The 16,436-nt window shown below is 50.8% G+C and overlaps 1 protein-coding gene across 1 annotated transcript in view; it reads left to right on the top strand.

Moving 5' to 3' along the window:
- The first annotated feature begins 549 nt into the window (after positions 1-549).
- FADS2 (fatty acid desaturase 2) overlaps positions 550-16,436 on the top strand; it is a 38,029-nt gene continuing 22,142 nt past the window's right edge. Inside the window, exons 1-4 of the mRNA XM_040255992.1 lie at positions 550-1,124; positions 13,201-13,311; positions 14,814-15,011; positions 15,157-15,258. Coding sequence (XP_040111926.1) covers positions 918-1,124; positions 13,201-13,311; positions 14,814-15,011; positions 15,157-15,258 — 618 coding nt within the window. The 5' untranslated portion in view covers positions 550-917. The remainder of the gene's footprint in view (positions 1,125-13,200; positions 13,312-14,813; positions 15,012-15,156; positions 15,259-16,436) is intronic.

Consider the following 16,436-nt stretch of genomic DNA (forward strand, 5'->3'; position numbering starts at 1 on the left):
AGCCCTGAGGAGCCGCAGGCTGGGGTTCCCCCAGGGAGGCTGCAGGAGGGCGCCAGTGTGGACAGCGAGCACAATGTGAAGATACTGGAGTCCTGATTCCAGCGGGTTAGGGGAAGGCGTCACCTAACCAGCCTGGTCCCAGTGGAAATAGCCAGCCCGGCGGCTTGGCCGCGCCTGCGCGCCCGCCAGCCCGGCCTCGGGCCGGTCCCCACCGCAAAGCGCGCGGAGCCGCGCGTCCCTCTTTGTGCGGGCATCAGGTGCACACCCGGGAGCGCGGGTCGCCGGCGTGCGCGTAAGCGTCCGGAACCCCAGCCGCCGCCCCCTCTTGCCCGCCACGCTCCCCTGGGATCTCCTCGGGAGCCCGGGGCTGGAGTGGGGGGAGGGAGGAGTTCGGACACGTAACCGGCCTCCCGGCCCCTCTGAACTCCGCGTGGCCGGGCAGGCGGGGGAGCTGGGAACCGCTGCCCCAGCCCGCTGGCCTTCGAAAGATCCTCCTGGGCCAATGGCAAGAGGGGCGACGCGCCCGGATTGGTGCAGGCGCTCTGCTGATCACTGTGGAAACCCAGGCGGAGGGGAACGCGGGAGGATGCGGAGCCCCGGGCGGGGGGAGCTGGAGGGGCGGGCAGAGGAGGCTTCGAGGCCCTGAGCTACCCAGGAGTTTTCTCTGGAGGCAAAAGTCCACTGCGAGCTGGGTGGGGGGGCCGGGGGGAGGGGGGTGGAGGGAGGGCCGGAGGGAGGGGACCGCTTGGGGGCACTTGGAAGCGGAGAGGAAAGGCAGGGATACACGGGAGCCAAGGCGAGGAGGCTGGGGGAGGGGACGTCGTGGGAGGAGGAGGAGGAGAAGACAAAAGCCGAAAGCGAGAAGGGCCCGGACCGCACTCACTGCAGTGCACTGGGCCACCCGGTCAGCAGGCAGCATGGGGAAGGGGGGGAACCAGGGCGAGGGGGGCACCGAGCTTGAGGCGCCGATGCCTACCTTCCGCTGGGAGGAGATTCAGAAGCACAACCTGCGCACCGACAAGTGGCTGGTCATCGATCGCAAGGTCTACAACATCACCAAATGGTCCAGCCGGCACCCCGGGGGCCAGCGGGTCATCGGGCACTACGCCGGGGAAGATGCTACGGTAAGGGCCTGGGGCCTCTCCCGCCACCCTTCTCCGCTGCAGGAGGGAGGCAGGAGCCGTGGGTCCCAGGGCGTCAGACAAGACCTCCAGCGCCGAATGGAGCTTGGGGGAGCCGTCCCGGAGGGAAGGAAAAGTGTCTACGGCGCTCACCTCCCGCTCCGAATCCTGGTCTCGTGGCACAGCTGGGTCAGCGTGCCGTGGGGGTCGGATTTTGGAGCCCGGGAGGCAGATCCGAGCGGTGGAGATCCGTGCAGGATCTATCGCGCGCGCTTGGACCCTTGCGTCCGTTCCTTCCTCCGAGTTCATCCGGAGCCCGAGACTCCCCCAAAGCGGGCCGCCGGGACCCTGGGACTTCGGCGCCCCCAGCGTGGAAGATGGCCGCCCCTGGGCCCCGCGGAGAGGAACGGGAGAGGAGCCAGGTGTAGGACTCGGCGCGCGTCCCCCACTCTCCGGCCAGACAAGGGGGCGGGGAAGGAAAGGTCGTCCTCGGCCAGGGCTCGCTCCTGCTGGAATTCCAGTCTCAGACTGTCCGCAATGGCTGCCTCGGAGACCCCGCCTGGTAGCTGCTGTTCCCACGCTTTCGGAAACTACCGAGACCCCCTCCTCCCCGCCCCCACCCCCGCCTCAGAGGTCTGCGTTCTTGAAGCGGAGGGAGGAGGCGGTGCTGATGGAAACTGGTAGAAAGAAAAAGGGCTGGAGTTTGCAAAGCCCAGGTGGAGAGGAGCCTTGGGACGGGACGATATAGCAGCACTAGGCTGGCTTGGGCAACAGGTCCGGCTGCACCCGAGGTTACTCTGGGACTTCAGCTCAATGGTCCTCTGTTCCCAAATCCTGCCAAGAATGCCCTTCCTTCATCCTGCCCTGGGAGAGGTAGGGGCGCCCTAGGGTCTTCCCGGAGCCAGGGCTGCCCATCTCACTCTCAACTTTAGGCACCACACCTGCAGCTCTGTGACTGCACAGCACCCCCATCACGCTCCCTCCTCCCCCACCTCCCCCTGAACTCTCTTGAGAGAGGCAGGGAGGAAAGAAAGGGACCACTCTTGGTGGCAGTGAGCCGGAAGCAGAGAAGTCTGACAGCGCGGAGAACTTGGGAGAGGTGACTAGAGAGGGATCAACTTGACATAGTTCATCCCACCTGGAGGTCTGGCATGCTGACCTGTTTGGGCTTTTGCTGTTCAAGCTCTATGGGCCTGTCAGTGAGTGGAGTTCTACATCTCCCTACCTCTTCTATCTCTTTGGGACAGGGAGAGGCAAAGGATGGGGGCAGGTCAGACAGCTATAATCTAAGCTGTTGCTTGGCTCCTTGCTTTGACCAGCAGAGGGTCAGTGATAGCTTTTGCCCCCATCCCATTTTACCTGCTTGTGAACTTGGCTTAAGCCCTTGGGGCTGTGAAAGTGATCTTGACTTAAGTGGGTATAAGATTTTTAAACACCATCAGTTTATTATTTCATTGGGACCTTTATACAACCCTGTGAGGAGGTGGCCTAAGAGGAGTTCCCAAGTATAGACTTGACTCTTGGTTGGAGTCTTGCCATGACTTCATTAATAAGTTCTGAAGGTTCCTGCCCATGGTTGAGCCTTCATTGAAAAGTTTCCTAGAAGGAAAAGTCAAAAGCCCGTGGATTGGTCTGACGGATTGGTCTGTTTGTTCCGTTGTTGTTCTTTAGTTGCTCAGCTGTGTCCAACTCTTCTGCAACCCCAGGGACTGTAGCCCGCCGGGCTCCTCTGTCCATGAAATTCTCCAGGCAAGAATACTGTAGTGGGTTGCCATTTCCTTCTCCAGGGGATCTTCCTCACCCAGGGATCGAACCTGGGTCTCCCGCATCACAGGCAGATTCTTTACTGTCTGAGCCACCAGGGAGAGGGAAGCCCATTTATTCCGTAGTGTTAAATATATTTTCTTAGGTGGCAAGGCGTTTCATAAACTGCAAGCATTAGATAAATGCAATGGAGTATTATTTACTGCAACATACTAAGTCTAAGCTTGTACTGCTCACTGTATGACAGGCCAATAGTCAAGAGACAGTTGTTACGGCAAGGAATAAGGACTTTATACCTAAGGCCACCAAACTGAGAAGACAGTGGACTCCTGCCCCAAAGACCCATCTTGCCTGAATTAGAATTCAGGATCCTTTTATACTGAAAGGGGAAGGAGTAAAGTTGAACACTTCTGGTTTCCATTAGCCTCGTGAGGGAATGTGTTAGTGTCTTCCTCCCTGCAGTCATTCACAGGTTTGGTCCGGAGTTTTTCTGGGAACTAAACAAAGGTATTAATATTTTAGCTCAATGTTCATTACCTGGGAAGCAGGGTTCCCAGAAATGAGCCATTATGTATAATTTAAGTTAATAGGCAAACATCCCTTTAGTGATTAACTTGTAATAGACTACAGACAAGGTTCTTCCATATTACGTTATCAGAGAAGTGAGTGTAAGAGTGAGGATTATGTAACAGCTGGAATGTAAAGTAAACAAAGAGGAATTTGGAGGAAACTTTTAAAAATCTATGCCAGGTCCATTTGGTGTAGCAAGAGAGAGAAAGAATCTCTATGCCCAGAGCTTACTGCCTTGTGAGATAAAACTTTTGGGGCATGAAATGCATTAATCTTGTTGAATGATGGTGGAGTGAGCAACTGGATTTCCTCTCTCCCTTTCTGTCTCCCCATCTCTCTCTCTCTCCCTCCCCATCTCTTTCTCTCTTTCTCTTGGGACCACAATTGAAAAAGACCACACAGGAAGTCTGGTGTCTCTGGAGAGGGGACTCCAGGGACACGGGAACAGGCTGGGAATGGAGAGACTACTTTCTGGTTGTTGAACAAGTGGCTTTGCCCTTGGGTGTGGACTTCCTCCCAGTGGGGGCAGTGAGAGTATTTACAGTCCTGTACAGTTTGGGAAGGGCTGATGGGTAGATAGAGGTCAGCCTCCTGTGAACACTCGAGTGCACCGTTCTGAGCCAGTCTAGATGCGGTAAAATCCTCACTGGAGGCTGGCAGTCAAGGAAGCCAGATAATCCGAGGCCTCAACAGGGGATTTTCCTGTTACCGAAGAGCAAGAACAAGCAGTTGTCATTTGGTCCTTCTGCTTTCAAGCATAAAAAATGAAACTAAATTTTTACAGCTCACAAGGCACAGTTGTACAGATCAGGCCTGTAGTGAGTAGCTCTCATTGATCTTGGGTTTAAAAACCTTGCTCTCTTGGCAGCGTGCCTGCTAAGTCGCTTCAGTCGTGTCTGACTCTTTGTGACCCTATGGAGCTCACCAGACTCCTCTGTCCATGGGATCCTCCAGGCAAGGATACTGGGGTGGGTCGCCATGCCCTTCTCTAGGAGATCTTTCCAACCTGGGGATCAAACCCACATCTCTTAACGTCTCCTGCACTGGGAGGCAAGTTCTTTACCACTAGCACCACCTGGGAAGCCCCTCTTGGCAAAGTGAAGTTGCTCAGTCGTGTCCAACTCTTTGCGACCCCATGGACTGCAGCCTACCACTCCGCCCATGGGATTTTCCAGGCAAGAGTACTGCAGTGGGCTGCCATTTCCTTTTCCAGGGGATCTTCCCAGCCCAGGGATCGAACCTGGGTCTCCTTCATTGCAGACAGACGCTTTACCATCTGAGCCACCAGGGAAGCCCCTCTAGGCAGCACTCAGACCACTATCAGGATTTACCATCAGGGACGCCTCCTAGCCCATCTTCCCTTCCTGCCTCCTCTACTCCTTCCTTCCTGTTTTCACCTTGGGTTTCTTCCCCTCTAGTCCTCTGGTTCTTCTCCGGTCTTTGCCTTGCTGTGGGCAAAGGGAGCCCTTGCCTGTGTCCCAGGGTCCTCTTTCAGAGGCAGAGTCCCACCGCTGCAGAACTTTTTTTTTTTCTTCTATTTTTCAGTTGAAGTATAGTTAATTTACAGTGTTGTGTCAGTTTCAAATGTACCGCAAAGTGATTCAGTTATATACATGCATACAGATTTCAGACTCTTTTTCAGATTCTATTACAAGACGTCGCATATGGCTCCCTGTGCTATACAGTAATGTCCTCGTTGTTTATCTATTTTATATATAGTAGTGAGTATGTCTTAATCCCAAACTCTCAATTCATCTCAAACCTCCTTCACACCCTCCATCCAGAACTTTTCATGTTTAACAAAGACTCATCATACATATTCGGGCTTCCCTGATGGCTCAGCAGGTAAAGAATCTGCCTGCAATGCAAGAGATGCGAGTTCAGTCCCCAGGTCAGGAAGATCCCCTGGAGGAGGAAATGCAACCCACTCCGGTATTCTTGCCTGGAAAATCCCATGGACAGAGGAACCTGGTGGGCTGCAGTCCATGGGGTAAAGAATCTAAGCATGCTATTACAGTTAATCATCACACATTTTCCCCAGCATCTCTGTAGCCCCAAGTTGGTCCTGGGCACAAAGGTGAATATCTAAAAGGTAGTGAATGCACCTGCTGGACTTGCTTCTCTCCTTTCAAACTGAGACTTGAATCTGGAACTTTTCCCTCTAGACCCCAGCTGCCCCACCTCTGTACAGTGTCACAGTGACTTTTCCTGCCCCGTCTGCATCCATCGCCTCTGGGAACCCAGGGCAGGTGAGAAGAGGTCAAGATTCATTCCTCTTTTCACTTCTCCTAGGCTGTTCTTGGGAAAAGGCAACAGGTTGAAAATGGAATGAGTCTCTGGCCTCCTCAAGTCAGGAGGCTGCAGGTTTGGAAGGCAGAGGACCTGGGTTTGAGTCCTGGCTTTAGGTATCCTAGGCAAGGCACTTATCCCTGAACTTCACTTTCCAGGTCTATGAAATGGGAAGGTTATTTATTATCAGGCTCACAGTGGCTGTGGGTGAGTCATTCTTTAAATTTCAGAACACTCTACTGGTGTGCAGGGTCATTACTATGGGACCCTTAGCCTCCTGCACACGGGTATACAGGTTCCCAGCATGCATAATAGTTCAGTTCAGTCACTCAGTTGTGTCCAACTCTTTGCAACCCCATGGACTGCAGCACATCAGGCTTCCCTGTCCATCACCAACTCCCAGAGCTTGCTCAAACTCATGTCCAGCGAGTTGGTGATACCATCCAACTGAAACCATTTACCTCAGATTGGGACTCGAACCCTGCCAAAACCCATTTTGGGACTTGAACCCATGTGGCTGGAATTCAAAACCAGCCAAAACCCTGCTTGGGACTTGAAACAGCCAAAACCCATGGTACCTGGTTTCAGGACACAGTGAAGCTCAGGTTCTTGATGTCTCATCACAGAAATAATTCAGTGAGAGAGAAAGTGATAGGTAAGAAGTGGATTTATTCAGATACAGAGAGAAGCACACTCCACTGACAGAGTGTGGGCCATCACAGAGGGCGAATGCGGCCTCAAAATTTGATGTGGTTAGTTTTTATAGGCTGGGTAATTTCATATGCTAATGAGTGGAAGGATTATTCCAGTTATTTCGGGGGAAGGGGTGGAGATTTCCAGGATTTGGGCCACCACCCACTCCTTGGTCTTAACAGTGCTGTGGAACTGTCATGGCACCTCTGGGTATGTCATTTCACTTGTTGATTGAGGATTAAGATCTAGTCTTGTCTGCCACTTTGGTCCCATTTGATTTTATTGGTTTATGTTGTGTCCTTGGGCTGTGTCATTCTTTTAAAAGTTGTGCCCTGCTCCTTTCCCTCCTGTTACACAACCATCTCATCCTCTATCATCCCCTTCTCCTCCCTTTAATCTTTCTCAGCATCAGGGTCTTTTCCAGTGAGTCGGTTCTTTGCATCAGGTAGCCAAAGTATTGGAGTTTCAGCTTCAGCATCAGTCCTTCCAATGAATATTCAGAACTGATTTCCTTTATGATTGACTGGTGTGATCTCCTTGCTGTCCAAGGGACTCTCAAGAGTCTTCTCCAACACCACAGTGCAAAAGCATCGATTCTTCGGCTCTCAGTTTTCCTTATGGTCCAACTCTCACATCCATACATGACTACTGGAAAAACCATAGCTTTGACTATACAGACCTTTGTTGGTAAAGTAATGTATCTGCTTTTTAATATGCTGTCTAGGTTTGTCATGGGCTTCCCTCGTGGCTCAGTTGGTAAAAGGAATCCGCCTGCAATGTGGGAGTTCAGTTCAATCGCTCAGTCGTGTTCGACTCCTTGTGACCCCGTGAATCACAGCACACCAGGCCTCCCTGTCCATCACCAACTCCCGGAGTTCACTCAAACTCATGTCCATCAAGTCGGTGATGCCATCCAGCCATCTCACCCTCTGTCGTCTCCTTTTCCTCCTGCCCTCAATCCCTCCCAGCATCAGAGTCTTTTCTAATGAGTCAACTCTTCGCATGAGGTGGCCAAAGTACTGGAGTTTCAGCTTTAGCATCATTCCTTCCAAAGAACACCCAGGGCTGATCTCCTTTAGGATGGACTGGTTGGATCTCCTTGCAGTCCAAGGGACTCTCAAGAGCCTTTTCCAACACCACAGTTCAAAAGCATCAATTCTTTGGCGCTCAGCTTTCTTCACAGTCCAAGCCTCACATCCATCCATACATGACTACTGGAAAAACCATAGCCTTGACTAGACGGACCCTTGTTGGCAAAGTAATGTCTCTGCTTTTCCATATGCTATCTAGGTTGGTCATAACTTTTCTCCCAAGGAGTAAGTGTCTTTTAATTTCATGGCTGCAGTCACCATCTGCAGTGATTTTGGAGCCCCCCAAAATAAAGTCTGACACTGTTTCCCCAACTATTTCCCATGAAGTGATGGGACCAGATGCAATGTGGGAGACTTGGGTTCAATCCCTGGGTTGGGAAGATCCCCTGGAGAAGGGAGAGGCTACCCACTCCAGTATTCTGGCCTAGAGAATTCCATGGACTGTATAGTCCACAGGATCGCAGAGTCAGACACGACAGTAACTTTCACTACACCACTACTACTACTAGGTTTCCGTAGGTTTTCTTCCAAGGAGCAAGTGTCTTTCATTTCATGGCTGCAGTCACCATCTGCAGTGATTTTGGAGCCCCAAGAAAATAAAGTTTTGTTACTCTTTCCGTTGTTTCCCCATCTATTTGCTCTTTCACTTTTATCAAGAGGCTCTTTAGTTCCTCTTCGCTTTCTGACATGAGAGTGGTGTCATCTGCATAACTGAGGTTATTGATAGTTCTCCCAGCAATCTTGATTCTAGCTTGTGCTTCATCCAGCCCGGCATTTCGTATGATGTACTCTGCATGTAAGTTGAATAAGCAAGGTGACAACATACAGCCTTGACGTACTCCTTTCCCAATTTGGAACCAGTCTGCATAGTAGGGAGTTCAGTAAACCAGAAAAGAACAAGCTGGAAGCAGAGGAAACTTGGTGACCTCTTTGTTGCCAAAGGTAAAAGATATTTACATGAAACCCCTCTGTTGCCTGTGCCTGGAGGGCAGCTCCACCCCCTCAGTTAGATCTCTGTGGGAGCAGTCCACTTCCTGCCAGCTGCAGCCTCCAGGAGGTCATGTACCCAGCCCCAGCATTGCTGCTATGTTCTGCATTTTATTGAGATGTGTTTCCTTGCTGTAATCCCTTCATGCCTGGGTTGCCTGTGCCTGGCATCAGCAGGGACCCTCTCGTCAGGAGCCCTCGGGCCACAGAACCCCACCCCCACCCCAGCCTCCATTGCTTCTTTCCCTTGGAGGGGACATGGCACAGGGGCTTCCCACTCTGCCCTCATCCTGCTTAAATCTCCCCACTGTGGAAAGGAAGTCAGCATCCTTGGATCCAGCTGAGAACAAAGGGTCCCTCCTCGGCATCTCCCTCTGTAACCCCTTGTTCTTCAGAATCCTTGTGCCTGGGGCTGCTGCCTGCAGCGTTATCTCCCCTGAGTTTGCTTCTCCTGAGCTTCCCCAGTCCCTGGCCATGTGCCCAGAAGTAGGGAGCTGGATTAGAGATTCACCTTGCTCTGCAGAGTTGGGAGGCTTCCGAAAATTTGCCGGCCAGTGCAGGAGACGTAAGAGACGCAGGTTCGAGATCTGAGTCTGGAAGATCCGCTGGAGTAGGAAATGGCAACGCACTCCAGTATTCTTCCCTGGAAAAATCCCACGGACAGAAGACGAGCCTGGTGGGCCACAATCTATAGTCTTGCAAAGAGTTAGACACCACTGAGCACACACACAGCACGCCGCAGAGGTGGACACGGCCAGAAAGAAGATGTGACCCCTGATGGTCAGAGCAGGAGGAGCTGTGAGTTCTGCTCAGCACATGGGGGCTGGACAGGGAGGATCTCTTCATGCAGAAAGGGCTGGCATGGGAACCGGGAGATGGGAACTGGTGAAGGTCTTTCATTTGGGAATCTGGGTGTTCTGGTCCTTTACAGCGTAACCTCCCTAGCATCTAATGCACACATCTACCCTCCTGGGGGTGGATCTACCTCCCCTGCCACCCAACTGCTGGCCACTCCCTCCCGTTCACCTGCGTCCCTGGCCTTCCTGGAAAGTCTTTGGTTCCAGTCTCCCTGTCAGATGAGGATAAAGCCTGCTTCCAGTTCTTGTTCCAAAGTCAACATGTGGATTGGCCTGTACTACCTTGCCCCTTGGCCTACCTTGTGTGAGCCAGATGCTTTAACCGAGCAGCTGCTGGGAGCCCCTTGCAACCTTGTGAGGGGCCCCTGTGACACTTGCAAGGGGGACCACACAAAGTGGTCAACTTTCAGGAGGAAGAAGCTCATTTTGATTGAGGCCTTTGTATGAACAGGGCTTCCCTGGTGGCTCAGATGGTTAAGAATCTGCCTGCAATGCAGGAGATCCAGGTTCAGTCCTTGGGTCAGGAAGATTGCCTGGAGGAGGAAATGGCAACCCACTCCAGTATGCTTGCCTAGGGAATCCCATGGATAGAGGAGCCTGTCAGGCTGCAGTCTACGGGGTCGCAAAAGGATCAGACATGACTGAGCGAGTAAACAGCAACTGCCACTTGGATGTCACCTTCCCAGGCTCCAGTGCCTTAATCTGTACAGTGGGGCTTGAGGCTTCAGGGAGGTAATGGAGACCACTTTCCTTTCTCCCACCTGGCACGCTGTGGCCCTTCCTCTCCCTTGGCTTCTGGAGATGGCCCAGGGGTAGCCTCAGTCAGGACAGGAGTCTTATCTGCTCTACCAGGTTCCTCAGTCCAGGCAGAAGCTGGGAGATGTGACCTGGACCTGGTAGGGGGAGGCAGTGGGCGCTGGGTGAGAGGCGATGGCCTGGCAGAGTAGAGATTGTTTCATTATTATCAGCTGTTGTTCGTTAGGAAACTGCCATACCGAGAACTTCCCCTTTGCTTCTCAAAAGCTGTGGTGTCATTCGAGGTGAAGCAGTGATGGGGTCTTTCTCAGCTCTGACTTTGGAAGGCTGTGCTCACTGCAGGCTGGCTTCCTGGTATCTCAGTGGTAAAGCATCCGCCTGCAATGCAGGAGCTGCCCGGGATGCAGGTTCAATCCCTGGGTTGGGAAGATCCCTGGAGGAGGGCATGGCAACCCACTCCAGTATTCTTGCCTGGAGAATCCCATGGACAGAGGAGCCTGGTGGGCTGCAGTCCATGGGGTCGCAAAGAGTCGGACCCAACTGAAGCGACTTAGCATGCCCGCACACTCACTGCCTTACCACCAAGGCCAGTGGGGGCGCCTGATGAGCTCTTTCTCAGGCCCTTGGAACCGTGGGGCGGGAGGGTCCTCACATGCAGAGGAGATGGAGGCGGGGATGGGGCGGAGGTGGCTGCTGGCCCAGAGCGGACCCGAGGCTCCTTGCTGCAGCCCATCTCTTCTCTGAAGGGGTATTTGCTCTGATCTTCTGCTACTACCTCTGTTGGTTCAGCAAGGTAGGGGTGCAGACATTTTTAAAAGGCTCCAGGCCCAGTTTTCTTCTGCACAAAGTGTTACTTTGTCAGTCTGTTCTAGACACAAATAGAATAAAGACCAGGCAAAACGGCTTGATGCCAAGAAACAGACGAAGACTGGCAATTACCCTTGTGAGATACTTGGGCAGGGGGGCTGAACACACTTTTATGAGTTGTCAGCATCTTCCTCATTTCTTCCTTGTTTTTCTTAATTTTTGAAAATTTCCAAATATACAGAAAAGTTGAAAGAACTGAACACTTGTGTATCCTTAACCAAGATTCACTAATCTCAGCATTTTGCCACATTCAAATTCCTCTTTATGCATATATCCCTGTTTTTTGCTGAATCATATGAAAATAAACTGCATCATTATTAAGCCATTTCAGCATCCTCTAAGAACAGGGACATTCTCTAACATAATCACAATACTTTGGTTACATTTAAGAAAATGAATACTGATGCTTTATTAATTTTTAATATAATTATTTATGACTGCGCTGGGTCTTTGTTGCTCCTTGCCAGCTTTTCTCTAGTTTTGAGGTGTGGGCTTCTCATTGCAGTGGTTTCTTTTGTTGCAGAGCAAACTCTAGGGCCTGTGGGCTTAGTCGCCCGGCAACATATGGAATCTTCCCAGGCCAGGGATCAAACCCGTGTCCCTTGCACTGGCAGGCGTATTCTTAACCTCTGGACCATCAGCGAAATTCAACAGTGATTCTTTTAACAGGACCAGATATCTTGTCCATATTCAAAATTTCTCATTCCACCCCAGAATGTCTTGGAGAACTGCTGGGTTCCCCCCACCCCAAACAGGAGTCTTTCAAATCAAATACTGCAGATTTTATAGCCGTATGTTATATCTTTTTCTGTCTCTTTTAATCTAGGGCCCCTGCTTCCCCACACCTCCTACACACACGGAGACATCCTCACTTTTCTACAACCACATTGATTTTTCCCAGTTGTTTCTCATGGTGTCATTTGATTTGTTCTTCTCTCCAAGCGAAGTCTCAAGACTTGATTTTTTTTTTATTTTAAGTTAAAATATAGTTGATGTCCAGTATTATGTTGGCTTCCCAGGTGGCTCAGTGGTAAATAATCTGCCTGCCACTGCAGGAGGGGCACGAGATGAAGGAGACATGGGTTCGATCCCTGGGTCAGGAAGATCCCCTGGAGGAGGGCATGGCAACTCACTCCAGTGTTCTTGCCTGCAGAATCCCACGGACAGAGGAGCCTGGTGGGCTATAGTCCCTGGGGTCGCACAGAGTCAGACATGACTTATGACCGTGCAGGCACACACAGTATTGGGTTAGCTTCAGGTGCACCTTGAAGCTCAGTTTGATGCAAAATGAACATTGTTTATCACTATGTCCACCATGGGGGTGGGGGACTCTGTTGTCAGCTCATCTCTAAAAGAAATGCTATATCTGTTTCATGTAACATACATAACACGTATAGGAAAAAAAACTGGAGAAAATATATCCTGATATATTAGCAGTGGTGGTCATTCTCTGAGTGGTATTATTTTCCTCTTTATTCTTCTGTACATTTTGTGAATTTGCCAAAATTATCCATATTGCTTAATAATTGGAAAAAAAAGATTAAAAGGCACAGCATTCATTCTTTTAATTTTAAAAGCAACGCAGCAGTATTAGAGTTTGGAAACTTTGCAGATAAAGCAAGGCCTGATGCCACAGGCTTAACACATAACAGTTTAGAGATCTGCATAAAAAAGCTTTCATAATCTTCGTAATTATTTTCATACCTTTTAGAAATATGAAAAAGCTCCACTCACCAATGCTTTTATGTAATCATGTATTTGTTTTGGGTATAGCATCATCTAAGCACATTTTACAGGCCTGTGGTAGGCTCCAGGCTTGTTCTTTGTTGACAGCCGTGTGCACCGCGTGGTGGGTGGCGTAGTTTGCCGGGAACCAGGCAGCTGGCAGAGTAGCCCTCAGAGAATTTGGTTCCCAGCCCTGCGCAGCCTGCATCCCTGGAGGGGCACATTTTTTGGTAAACATCCTTGGCGAGCCAGCGGCCCCTCATCAGGGTGCAGCTCCAAGTGGCATCTCTATGGGAATCCAGCGCCGAGGGACCTGCCAGGAGGAGGCTCAGAGAACACTTGGGGTCGGATGACGGATACCCCGTTTGGTGTCCTGGGGTCCTAGTGGCACAGAGCTTCTCCTGCCCTCCCTGGGGTGGAGGCGCTGTTCGGACCTGCAGTAGAGGTCCTTGTACTCACCGCCTGCCCCCTGCTCTCCAGGACGCCTTCCTGGCCTTCCACCGCAACCTTGATTTTGTGCGCAAGTTCATGAAGCCCCTGTTAATTGGCGAGCTGGCCCCTGACGAGCCCAGCCAGGACCGCGGCAAGAATGTGAGTCTGACCGGATGAGGAAGGAGGGGAGGGCTGGGGTGGCGGGAAGGGGATCACCCCAAAATGGTGAGTGTAGGGTGCCGGGTAGGAGCCTTTGTGCCTGCCCAGGGAGAACCATTGCTCGTCACCTAAGATCAGGGAGGACTCCCCTGGCCCTGGTGAGCCCGCCTCCTGTGCCAGCTTGGGCTTGCCCCCCACCCCTGCCCTTGGAGTAATTCATTCCTAGCCTCTCCACCTGTGGGGCCTCAGTGGAGCCAGGCTGGGCACAGAGGGTTTCCCTCTTGCCCAATCTCTTGCCCTTATATCTGGGCTTTCTTCCCCCTCATGCCCTGCCCCTGCCTCCTAGCTTCCCTCTTTCTCCTCGTGATACCCTCTTTTCCAGACCCACCCTTGACTCTGCCTCCCATGTGCCCAGCGCACTGAGCCCTCTCCTGTCTGATAGAGTGTTCACAACAAAGGGTGCATGTCAGGTAGTAGAAAACATAAGCTTTTTATTTATTTTTTATTTATTTTTTTTTCATAAGCTTTTTAATAATTTAATTTAGTTCATGTATTTGGCCACACCGCATGTGGGATCTTAGGTTCTCTGACCAGGGATCAAACCCACGTCCCCAGCAGTGGAAGCTTGGTCTTAACCAGTGGACCTCCAGGGAAGTCCCTAAGCTTAAAAAAAAAAAAAAAAAAGGGTATAAATTAGACATAACAAAACCATTTTAACCTTTCTTAAATAAAATTTTTATTTTATTTTGGCTGTGCTGGGCAGCTTGCAAGGATCTCACTTCCTTTACCAGAGATTGAATCGGGGTCCTTAGCAGTGAAAGGATGGAATCCCAAGCACTAGGCAACCAGGGAATTCCCCATTTTAACTATCTGGAAATACACAGTTCAGTGGCTTTGAGTACATTCACATTGTTGTGCAACCATCACCACCATCTGTCTGTAGAACTTTGTCATCACCCCACACTGAGACTCTGTTTCAATTAAACATTAACTACCCATCTGTCCCTCCCAACAGCTCCTGGTAAACACTGTTCTTTCTGTTGAAGAATCTCTTATAGGTTCCTCATAGAAGGGGACTCATAAGTATTTGTCTCTTCCTGTCTAGCTCAATTTCGCTTAGCTTAATGTCTTCAGGGTTTGCTCATTAGCAGCATGTGTCATCACTTCCCTCCTTTTTGAAGACTGTGTAATATTCCATTGTATGCATGCACCACGTTTTATTCAGCCCATTAATAGAATTTGGGTTGTTTCTGTCTTTGACCTATTTTGAATAATGCTGCTACCCAAAATGGACAGCATTTTGAGTGAAATCCTTTCTTTGCCACTGAACTGGCTGTGGACAAACACATAGTTCCAAGGCTGTGCCAGCTCCAGGCAGGTACATAGCAACAGGAGCTGCTATAGTGCATAGCAGCTGGGCTCCTCCAGAGCTTGAGTGTGTGGATTGGTACCCCCTGGAGCAGCTGGGCGATTGACTCCTTCCTCGTGCTCTGGCTCAACAGTCCCAGATCACCGAGGACTTCCGGGCCCTGAGGAAGACTGCTGAGGGCATGAACCTGTTCAAGAGCAACCAGCTCTTCTTCCTTCTCCACCTGGCTCACATCATCGCCATGGAGAGCATCGCCTGGTTCACTATCTTCTACTTTGGCAACGGCTGGATTCCAACCATCATTACGGCCTTCATCCTTGCTACCTCTCAGGTGAGGCGTGACACCCTCACCTGTCACTTGAAGCCCCTGCCCTCTGCCTCCCCCAGCTGGCAGAGGCCTCGTGCCTAGGTGCCGACGCTCTGAAAGCCTCCGTGGTGCTGACGCTCTGAAAGCCTCCGTGGCCCTCTCTCCCCAGGCCCAGGCTGGATGGCTGCAACACGATTACGGCCACCTCTCTGTTTACAAGAAGTCCATGTGGAACCACATCGTCCACAAGTTCATCATCGGTCACTTAAAGGTAAATGTCGGCCACCCTGGGCATCCATTCTATCAGTTAGTGGTGGGCACAGTGCCATCTCGCTTCCCTCGGAGCAGGTCACCTCTCCGGTCCGTGTCCTGGCTGAGCTGCAGGACCTGCTAACCCTCTGCTTCTCTGAGCTTCCAAGGCCTGTCTCCTCATCACACTAGACACACAAAACCAGGGTATTGGTTGTAAAAACAGGCATATGCTTCTTAGTTGATTACATTTGTTTCCTTACCTAAGAGCTTACTGATAAATTCCTTTCAGTTTGGGGCCAGTAAAGAAGCAGTCTCTCTCGCTCTTCTTCTTTTTTTTTTTTTTTTTTTAATTAAAGCAGAGTTGGTTTACAATGCTCTGTTAATCTCTGCTGTACAGCAAAGTGATTTGGTTATATGTGGGCTTCTGGTGGGCTTCCCTGGTGACACTAGTGGTAAAAATCTGCCTGTCAATGCAGGAGATGTAAGAGAGGAGGGTTCGATCCCTGGTTCAGGAAGGAAAAGGGAACTCACTCCAGCATTCTTGCCTGGAGAATCTCATGGACAGAGGGAGAAGCCTGGCAGGCTATAGTCTATAGGGTCGCAAAGAGTCGGGCATGACTGACGCAACTTAGTATGCAAGCATATATACATTCCTTCATTCCTTCTTCATATTATTTTCCATTATGGATAATGAATACAGTTCCCTGTGCTACACAGTAGGTCCTTGCTGTTTATTCGTTCCGTATATAATAGCTTGCACCTGAAGAAACACTCTTGATACATCGGTATGCTTCCTGCATCAGATGATGTTTTATATCTGAGACATCGTGTTTCTCTTAAGTCTTTAGATAAGGGACTTCAAACAGTGTACTGAGCCAAAGGGCAAGAGTTGTGTAAAACCCAGAAGGGCAGGTAGCTGTCTCATCGCCCTACAGATCAGGAGGCAGACCTGCAACAGCCTTGTAGTTTGGCAAGTTTGTACAAAGACAAACTGGACTTGCCAGCGACCTTGTGCTCATGTGATAGGCATTATCTCTTTGGTTTTGGAAATAAGTCCTTGCCAAGTCTCCCTTCGAAACAGATTCTCATCCTCCTGCCCAGCCCTACCCCAGCAGCATCCAGCTGCAAACACTCCCATCCCTCCCTACCTTGGCTTGGGAAAAGCTATGTGTCTGGGTTAAAATGTCAACCCCTGCA

Source organism: Oryx dammah, unplaced genomic scaffold (genome assembly GCF_014754425.2).
Source record: "Oryx dammah isolate SB20612 unplaced genomic scaffold, SCBI_Odam_1.1 HiC_scaffold_15, whole genome shotgun sequence".
Lineage (NCBI taxonomy): Eukaryota > Metazoa > Chordata > Mammalia > Artiodactyla > Bovidae > Oryx > Oryx dammah.